Genomic DNA, 10891 nt, shown 5'->3' on the forward strand with positions numbered 1-10891 from the left:
CAGGGGCCAGTGTGGGGGCTACTAGCTTGCCGCCTGGCCCTCCTTCGAGACTCTCGGGGCCGGTCGTCGGCTGCTTTCTCAGCAGCAGATCAGTTACTGGGCTGTCTGCACTTCCGGCCCTTGGGTGGTTTTCACCTTAACCCAGGGGTACGAACCGTAGTTCCGGCCCCTAGCTCTCGGCCGGGCCAAAATGACAGTCGTCAGCGATCCGGCAGAGGCCCGAGCTCTGGCCCAAGAGTTGTCCGTCCTTCTGGCCAAGGACGCAATCGAGCCAGTAGACCCTCTGCTCAGCCCAGGGGGTTCTACTCGGCATACTTTCTCGTGAGCAAGGAAGTCGGCCGATTTCGCCTGATCTTGGACCTCAGAGGAATCAACAGATTCCTGAAGGTGCTGCCATTCCATATGCTGACCATAGCACATGCACAGGGGGAGTGGTTCGCATCCGTGGACTTGAGGGATGCTTACTTCCACGTAGGCCGGGCAAGATGGTGCCTTCCGGCCCTTGGGCAGACTGACGGCTGCCTCTGCCGTTGGGCCCTTAGGCCCGCTGTCGTTGCGCCCCATGCAGATGTGGCTGAACAGCCTTCACTTGGACACCAAGTGGCACAGGCACAGGAAAGTCAGGGTGTCGCAGCGTTGCCTCCACTCTCTGTCACGCTGGAGGGGCAGGGCCTATCTCCTGATGGGCGTGCCCATGGGCGCCATCCCATCCCGCCAGGAGAACCGTCACCATAGGTGCATGTCTCTCAGGGTGGGGTGCAGTGCGGCAGGGCAGGGCAGGACCGTTCAGGGTCAGTGGTCTGCCCAGGAGGGTGCACGACATGTCAACGTGCTAGAGCTTCGGGCTGTGCAGCTTGCACTCACGCACTTTCTACCCTAACTGGGGGGCAAGCATGTGCGTGTTCCTTGGGACAGCATGTACACTGTTGCCCCGACAGCAGTCCCTTCTAGATAGTGGACGTTCTCACTCCACTCTGAGAGTTTATGTGGCTGCTATTTCTGCCCGACATGTTCGGGTCGGCGGCGCCACGGCGGGGTGCCACAGCTCGGTGTCCCTCTTCCTGATAGGGGCTTTACGGCAGCGTCCCCCTAGCACCCCGAGCGCTCCGGCTTGGGACCTGCCCCTGCTGCTGGATGCCCTATCATCTCCTCCCTTCGAGCCCCTGGCCAGGTGGGGCTTAGGTGGCTGCCCACGAAGGCAGCATTTCTGATTGCCATAGCCCCAGGGAAACGAGTTGGGGAGTTGCATCTCCTCTCCGTAAGCGATACATGCCCGAGGTGGGACTCTAAGGTGTTGCCCTTTGGGCAAATGTGGCATTCCTGCCCAGGGTGCTTCAACAAACCCACTTCAATCAGCCTGCCCAGCTGGCACGCTTTGACATTCAGGAGAACGGCACGTCGAAGTTGCTGTGCCCTGTGGGAGCCCAAAGGGCGTATATCGAGGCTACTGCCTGTATACGGCAGTCGGAGCAGCTCTTCGTTTGCCATGGCGGCACTAAAGGAGGTTGTGCCCTCTAACCAGCGGCTGCCCCACTGGATTGTCGATACCATGCCTACGGGGCCAGTGACCGCCCCTGCCATCAGGGCTGAGATGCCACTCTACAAGGAGCATCTCAACATCTTGGGCTGCCCTGAGAGTGGTGCCCCTGGAGACCATCTGCGCCATGGCGTCGTGGGTGTCTTCTGGCACATTCTCCAGTTTTTATCGGGTTAATATCGCCACTCCCCATTCTTTGGGCGTGATCCTTTTGCCGAGCCCCGCTGCTTCCAGTCGTGAGCAAGGGCTTGGATTCTTCATGACATGGTTGGTATAAGTCATCCAGTGCTAAAGCACCGCCTATGGCGGTCAGTAGGGACGAAATAGAACAATAGTTACGGCTGTATGAGTCCCGGATGACCGCCAGAGTTTCCTGTCACTCAGAATTCTTGTGTGCTCGCGAGAAGATTCTGGGAACAGATCCTCTGATGACGCCGGCCTATGTAGCCGGTGTGACGTGGGTCACAGGTGACTTTGTTGTTATTGGTACTCGAACTGAGCATGCGTGCGATGGATATATCTAGTGCTAAAGCACCGCCTCTGGCAGCCGTAACTATCGTTTGTTGTGCTGTGCAGATCCTCTGAACCAGTGAAGGCTTTTCAGCAGCACCTTTATAGTTTTCATAAGTTGCCCCTTTAACAGAGGTTGTTTTACCAGGCCTGAACAAGGAAAAATCATTGTTTTTAGAGTCTGGTTTGTAACCAAAAGCATCTACATAGAATAGAATAGAATCGTTTAATGTCATTATACATGTACAATTAGATAAATAAATGCTTCTCCCTTTCAAAAGGTGCCATCAAAACAAAAAACATCACAAGATAAGAAAACAAATACACGCAGCATACATACTTAGGAATAAGGAATAAAGTGCAGTAATTATTTCCAGGGGTATAAAAATAAAATCTATAATGTAATAAATAATAATAGTAGGTATGTATTTATAATAATAATAATAATAATGATATATATGTATATATATATACAGAGTCACATTTATTTCACATGCAGGATGATTAAGAGCAATGATGGCTCTTGGGAAAAAACTGTCTTTGAGTCTGTTTGTTTTGGACTTAATACACCTGTAGCGCCTGCCGGAGGGCAGCAGGTTGAACAGGTGAAAGCCGGGGTGTGAATTGTCCTTAACAATGTTTTTGGCTCTACTGAGGCAGCGGGAGGTGTAAATGTCCATCAGGGAGGGGAGAAGGCAGCCGATGATCCTCTGTGCTGCTTTTACAACTCTCTGGAGCCTCATCCTGTCTGCCTCAGTGCAGCTGGCGTACCACACTGTGATGCAGTATGTTAATAGGCTCTCGATGGTAGAGCGGTAGAAGGTCACCAGCAGCTTAGTGGCCAAGTTGTTCTTCCTGAGCACCCTCAGGAAGTGCAGACGCTGCTGGGCCTTCTTGATGACAGCTGTGGTGTTGTCCTTCCAGGAAAGGTTGTTGGTGATGAGGACACCGAGGAACTTGAAGGTGTGGACCCTCTCCACACACTCGCCGTAAATGTAGAGGGGAGCGAGGTCGGTAGTATTCCTCCTGAAGTCTACGATGATGTCTTTGGTTTTTGTGGGGTTCAGTGCCAGGTTGTTCACTGAACACCACGCTGAGAGCTTCAGTACCTCACTCCTGTAGGCCGACTCGTCTCCTCCTGAGATAAGCCCCACCACAGTGGTGTCGTCAGCAAACTTGACGATGATGTTCTCTGGGTGGGCTGGACTGCAGTCGTGGGTGTAGAGCGAGTACAGGAGAGGGCTCAGCACACAGCCCTAAGGAGAGAGTGCGGGTGGAGGAGTGATGGGGGCCAAGTCTCACACGCTGGGGGCGGTTAGTGAGGAAATCTTTGATCCAGGAAGAGGTGGGTGGGGGAGGGCCTATAGGTTTGATAGTTTGCAAACTAGAATGTCCGGGATGATTGTGTTGAACGCTGAGCTGTAGTCAATAAAGAGCAATCTGACGTAGCTCCCACGATGCTCCAGGTGGCTCAGTGAAGAGTGGAGAGCTATGGCTATGGCGTCTTCAGTGGATCTATGGGGCTGTATAAGATATCATCAGTATCCCTACACTTACCCACTGCAAGGTGTGAGCTGGGGTTTGCTGTGGTAGCTGTTCTGTGGCTTAGGAGCCACAAAATGCAGAGGGAACAGCATCAACATCCCCTCCCGACTGCAGGGCCAAAGGCTCACTGTCTGCCAGTTTCACACACTGAGGTAAGATAGATGCAACACCTCTCATTTGATCTATTCCCAAACTCCTTTGTTTCTCTGTTACAGTCTCTTCTTCTTTCAACACACCTCTCTCTAAACATAGTTCTTTACTTATCACAATTTTGGGAACATTAACCTGTTAAGCCCGAGAGACCCCGGTACCGGGGCACTGCCGCAACGTCTTGCAGGAAACAGTGTCTGAGGGCATGTTCATTTAATAAACTATGAATGTTTTATATCCATGTAACGGGAAGAAACTCATCTAACTGATCATTTTTATTTATTTTTCAGCGAAAAATGCTAACAGATTACTGCACCGAAAATCACTCACAAAACCTTATTATTTATCTTTTCTCCACATCCATGACATCGATTCACATCGTGAGGTGAAACAGAATCGATGGGTACCCTCATTATCACTGAATTATACGAATTTGCGACGTTATAAACAAAAACAGACATCAAAACAGGTGACGCTAGGTAGCTAAAAATGCTAACATTCTTACCTTGGCTCTGTAGTCTCTCCAAAGTGGTCTTCAATGGCATTAAAACGATAAAAACGCTGCTGAAGTTAATCCATAGCTTAATCCAATGTGTCTGTGTCCCTTTGAAATGATTTCTGATAATCCATGAGCAATAAAACAGATAATCCATGCTATTCCGTTTCTAGATGTCAGAGCTAGAATGTAGCTTCACTCTAATGCAAAATTACATGCGCAAAGCCCCCACCTTTTTTTTTCACAATGAGTGTGTGTGGGGGACTCCCCCTTCGATTATATTGGCTCTAACAGTCAGAAAGAGGTGTCAACCATCAAAATCGAGCAAGGGGGGCCAGAGATATGGAAAATCCACCCAAATGACGACAGAAGTGTTTTTTTTGTTGCTAAATCTCTCTAAAAAGGTCAAATGTCACTTGTTTTGCATCAATCTTGATACAGGGTACTTATTATATGTTGTACTTTGGATTCCTAAAGCTTTTAGTCTACCTTACCATCATCCAAGGGTAGTCTTACACTATAATTTACAGTTTTTTACTATGTAAAATCTGAATTTTCTTTAAAATAAAAAACATCTATATTGATTATGACTTTTCTATATTCAACTCACATGTTTATCATTACTTTGAGAAAAAAGATTATTAATTTAACCCTTTTAGAAGGGAAGATATGGTCATTTGTTCTGGGAATGTCATTTTCGAGCCTGAGTCCTGAAAAACAGGCTCAGGGCTTAACAGGTTAAAAACAACTGGAGAAACCAGGCTAAATAAGGAACAAATAAGCAGCCAGGCAGGAGCTCCGGCAAGGACAAATTGTAGTGTACATAATGACCCCATAAAGGGCCATAAATATTTGGTTTGACCAATCACAACGAAAAACAATTGCATAGGTGAAGACTACGGACAGCTTGTGTGAAATGTGTTTGGAGATTGACTATTAATAATGTGATTAATTATTAAATTAATTTCAAACAATAGTATTGAAAGGTTTTGAAGTGTCTATTACTAAGACTGGAACAATTCCAGGTTACTTTTGAGAATATACATTAAAGGATGATACAAAATGTACTTAATGAAATTCCATTTGAACAATTCCATTTTATTTTGAATTGTTGCCTTTTAAGACTCAGATGATTCAGAAACATCAGATGTATTTTAGACCAAACAAACCCAGACCCAACACTTACAGTACTGGTAGCTACATCATATTGTAAAGCTAATGTGCATGTTATAATGGTGCGTATGCTTATGGCTGATTCACAGCTGAGCATTGTATGTGTTTCAGTTGGTGTGCTGTGTCCCAAAAGATGCAATCTTTGAAAATGGTTACATTTAAAATATAATAATAAGAATATTCAAAAACAAATGATGAACTTGTTGAAGGATTTGTGGACTATGGGATGTTGTATTTTCCTCTTTGGCAATAATATTATAGCAATTCAGCCAGCTTTTCTTACGATTATGCAGTATTTAATATTTTTTGGAAATGTTTATCAAGTACCACAAGTCTGAATGTTGACTTTATTTATTCACTTTATTTTATATTTTCAGTAACTGATCAAAATGTATTGTAAAATAGGGTATTATTAGTAAATTCACAAAATTACATTACAATTAGTAAAATATTGAGCATAAAAGAAACTCCAATATGAATATTTAAATCAACAAGAAAAGCATATTTGAATGTACGAAGTATAGGCTTTATAAAGCCATCTACATTTTTTACAAACCCCTGCTCATTAAATGTTTCTTGGTGTTTTTCTCTGGCTTAAATAAAATAATAAAACATTTTGGAGCGAATATACACGTAATTAGTCCAAAACTGGAGGCCAGAATGGCAAATATCTCCACAGCCACCGTATATTTCCCAGGAGAGCTGACATATGCTGGGATAAATGTGATCCAGACTGCACAGAATATCAACATGCTGAATGTGATAAGCTTGGCTTCATTAAAGTTATTAGGTAGTTTCCGAGCTAGGACAGCTAACACAAAGCAAAAGACAGCCAGTAAGCCTATATACCCAAGTACAGCCCAGAAGCCCAAAGCTGATCCTAATGCGCACTCCAGGATGATTCTCTCCTTGTATGTCGTGAGGTTTTTCATTGGAAAGGGGGGACTAAGAACTAACCAAATAGTACATATCAAAACTTGAATAAATGTGAAAGACACTGCAGTCAATCTTTGCTGTGAAGGCCCAAACCATTTCATCAAATTACTACCTGGTAGTGTAGCTCTGAAGGCCGTCAGAACTACTATAGTTTTTCCAAGAACACAAGACATGCAGAGGACGAATGTGATCCCAAACGCTGTGTGGCGCAGCATGCAGGACCATTCCGAGGGTGCTCCAATGAACGTTAATGAACATAAGAAACATAGAGTCAGGGAGAAGAGCAGCAAGAAGCTCAGCTCAGAGTTGTTGGCCCTGACAATTGGTGAGCTCCTGTGACGATAGAACACAGCCGCTGTTATAATGGCGAGACAGGCACCACCGATTGAAAAAGCAGCCAAGACAATTCCAAGGGGCTCGTTGAAGGAAAGAAACTCTACAGGTTTGGGAAGACATGTATCTCTCTCTGCATTAGGCCAAAATGCCTTGGGGCAAGGGAAACAATCAAAGGAATCTGAAAAAAGAAAGAAAAAGAGCTTTAAGCAGTTGGAATTTATATTTTATGTCGTAGATATACATTAGAAAAACAAATACCTGTAGCATTGCTAATCTCTCCCTCGGGACACGGTGTACAGTCATAACAGCAGATGGGTTTTCCTTTCTGAAGCACTTTACGAGTTCCTGAAGGACAGCTGTCAGTGCACACTGACACAGGCACCTGTCACATATATACAAATTAACTCACATGTAGACAGGTGTGCTCTGAAGCTAAAATTATAAAAGGATAGATTCATGTTTTTTTCTTCACAATGTTTTTGTTTGTGTCTTTTACATTTCTGTTTAGTTAAAAAAAAAACAAGTAAGTAAACATGTATTTTAAACAATAAAACGTAAATGTCATGTTAAAAATACTCTCTCATTATTCGTAACATTGGAATTCTAATGAGGTACCGAGGTATGAGACATCATACCCTTTGAGATGATACCAAAATGTGATATGTTAAATAATTGCTTTGGGGCTCCTCACCTGTGTGCCACTCTCCACCCAGGTGAGGTTCCTGTTGATAAGGAACTCCTGGCCCACCGGCAGTGATGAATCGTATCGCCCCACAGTCACCAACTCAATGCTGCCACTCTCATTTCTTTGCCAGTTTACCAGCTCATATGTGGCCACAGGATCCCCGTTGGCATCAAATGACACATCATAACCATTTTGGGAAAAATTAACTTTTTTCAGCTGATTAAGAACCTAGGGATGAAGTAAAGGAAGACAGTGAAGGGGATAAAAGAAATAATTTAAAATCAAATGAGCATTCATTTGATAACATAGACGTGCAGCTTAAAAAGAACATCATTATTTTTACTGACCTCTTTGGCCTCTAGCTTAGTGAACTTATCACACTGTGTAGTAGAATCAGTTTTTTGACACACTGCGTTATGAATGGCATGCGCTATTGCATAGACAGCCTTGTACACCATGTTAGTGACTCGAAGTTGAGATGTGTCAGTGTATGAGCTCTGGAGCGTCTTTATATCTTCAGTTCCATCACACACACTCCTGTCCGTGGCTTCACCTAAAAACACAGAGACAGAGGAAGGTGTTTTTAGCCAAGACGATTACATTCATTCATTCTTATGTGTGTATTGTGTTATTTAACCTGCCAAGCAAGCATTGCAGGATTTACATCACATTTCAAATCACTGTTTTGTGGACATGTCTTTCTGTTTTTTACGTTATTATTTTATTTTAGCAGCTCATATTTACACAAATCAGTCATCAGACAAATACTTATTGTATAAGGCAAAATATGTATTCCTTTAATTTAATACTGACTTGCCCTGTTATAATGATGCATGATGGACACTAGAACCAGCAGTACAGGATCATCAGAGAACCTTATCACACTAGAAATACACTTTCTGCCCTCTGCTGTCTGGTAGACGGTAACACACTAACAGGCCTAGACAGCTTGATTCAACACGCAATAAGACTGCTGAACTCTTGAAGTCAGGACTTTGATACTGTCCCTCTACATTTAAATACTTGTACTTACTCTTTAACTCACCTACAATATGTATGTACATATACCGTATGTAAGTCGCTTTGGATAAAAGCGTCTAACAAGTAACATGTAATGTAATGTAATACCGTGTATATATTACTTCTCATGAAGCATACATTTACTACATTCCTTTTTAAAGTTCATCTTCTTTATTTTACAATGACTGTAACATGTCAACAAATATATTCCACAATTTATATATATATTTTGGACATCTATTTTAACTCTGCACTATATGTTTTGGATAAACATATTCTAGAGCGTGATTTTTTTTTTCAGCATTTATTTTATGACCATTTTTGAAGGGAGACTTTCCTTAAATTGTTGTGCATTGAGGAATAAATAGCTTTCATCTATACAAATAAACAGTCTGTAATCAATGCATAATAGCCTAAGTAGAATAATGTACATTTATGTTGTTTACAATATATTAGACAGCATTGTTAATAAACATGACCTGAACATCACATTGTGAGATCATTCACCGAGATGCAACTTATGTCCGCCTCATGTATTTCATTAAAAATATTAGATTTCCCTTTCAGTCAAAATCTGGGGTTTGGTCTTTAACAGGCTGATCAATTCAGGGAGCTTCACTTAGACAGAACATTTAAAAAACGAATACAATCAAGACACTACAGTGAGTGTCATGTATGTTTAAAATTGGCACAACTTTCTCACTTTTTACCAGCCTGCAGTTGAATGCTTCCTCCCAGAACATGGTAAGTAATGCGGAGTCAGCTACTTTAGAGGGAGAGAGATCCAGCAGGAAGTCCCTCAGACCTGGGATGACAGATTTTTCAATGCCAAATCCGATGGCTCCAGCAAGGAAGCTGAACCTCAGCATGTCTGGGTCAGTTACCCAGGACTCACTACCTATCCACTGGCGAGGTGGGGAAGGCTTGCGTGACAGCTCCTCCAGCAGAATCTTCATATCGGCAGTGGAAATAAATGCCACAACAACCTTAGCTGTTGACCTGGAGGGACGTTCAATGACATATACAAATAATAGTTATAATATAAGACTAATATTGTCTTTTCTAACAATATTGTCATAAGTATGAAGAAAAACAAAACATGAGAGATGATAAACAGATATATTGGCACATTTCCTGTTGTAGTAAAAACATGTTCCATCACTTTTAGAACTTGTTTTGGTTTTTCTGTGCAGAAGGTCAGTTTCAGCACAGTGAACTAAAGGAAAATCAGTGATATAGAAACCTGCGGATAACGTCAGCTACTCTCTGGATCCGGCTACGTGGGTGGGTCCGATAGAAAGACTCAGAGTATTCCACACAGATCCCCTCTTTACGTGCTGCATGCAGGAACGATGCCATACCATTGTTGCCATAGTCAGAATCCGACCAAACAGCACCTATCCAAGTCCAGCCAAAGTGTTTGACCAGCTTGGCCAGCGCGTCAGCCTGGAATTGATCACTCGGGATTGTTCTGAAGAAACTCGGGTACTGCTGCTTATCAGACAGGCATGCACACGTGGCAAAGTGGCTCACCTAAAGAAAACAACAGTTATTTAACGGGACAGAGGCAAAACAAGTAATGGACTCAAACACAGTTTGCAATGCATTCTTAATATTTACTTGAGGTATGTTGAAGGGCCCGATGATGCGCGACACACTGATGGAAGGCGTGGACTCAGACGCACCAACGACGCCCATCACCATACCAGACTGCGAGCATTTGTCGCCGGTGTTAAACCCCCGGTCCATTCCCCCTGAAAGCTGAAATGCAACATGCACCGCCACGGACACCGAGGCACATGAGTCATAGATCTCATAACCAAGCTTGATCCCCGGAAGCAGCTCCGTGCTGTTGTTAATCTGCTCGATGGCGAATACCATTGCACGTGAGAAGCGCAGTCCACGGGAGTCGATGCTGCACACAGACATCGGTGTTAATGTTAAAACTTTAAGATTTAAAAATAATACGTGATAGACTACAAGATGACTGAAATTCAAATATATGGTCTGGATAATAACGAATAGCATCTCTGTAGGCTTTACAGGAATTTCATCTGTCAAAAACCCAAACACATGATTAGATATATATCCAATATTCACAATAACTTTGCTGAATTTATTCAATGGTCCAATAAATCATAAGTTTCACATTTCTCCATTCAACAAATGGTTAAATATGTATACATCAGTTAAACTATTGCCTTTTATGAAATAGAAAAAATAAATCCACATTATGTAAAAAACAAAAATATTTATAAATGATTATTATTTTTACAGTTTTTACATACAGTACAACACAGTACATTGCAACACAAATTCACAATATACACATCAATATACTGTATATGCCCACATTCTAGCCAAAATCTCCCTGTACTAACCTCCCTGCGCAGCTTAGTGGCTCGGGCATGGTGGTGTAGTTATGCTTCCCAGTGTGCATGTTGGAGTGCATGGAGAAAACACCCCCAATGACATAGTCACCGTCCATAGAGAATGCAGGTTG

General features: G+C 43.2%; 1 protein-coding gene across 1 annotated transcript; it reads right to left on the minus strand.

Moving 5' to 3' along the window:
* Positions 1-465: 465 nt before the first annotated feature.
* Positions 466-10891, minus strand: LOC117475777 (vomeronasal type-2 receptor 1-like; the record flags this gene model as incomplete). Its single annotated transcript, XM_034122123.1, has 11 exons — positions 10770-10891; positions 10009-10303; positions 9632-9921; positions 9092-9387; positions 7716-7921; positions 7375-7596; positions 6942-7065; positions 5968-6861; positions 3605-3651; positions 2618-3303; positions 466-583 (listed from the first exon to the last, which is right to left on the minus strand). Coding segments are annotated over exons 1-11 (3285 nt in total), but the record flags the coding sequence as incomplete, so codon positions are not given.

Source organism: Trematomus bernacchii, unplaced genomic scaffold, assembly GCF_902827165.1.
Source record: "Trematomus bernacchii unplaced genomic scaffold, fTreBer1.1, whole genome shotgun sequence".
NCBI classification, from domain to species: Eukaryota; Metazoa; Chordata; class Actinopteri; order Perciformes; family Nototheniidae; genus Trematomus; species Trematomus bernacchii.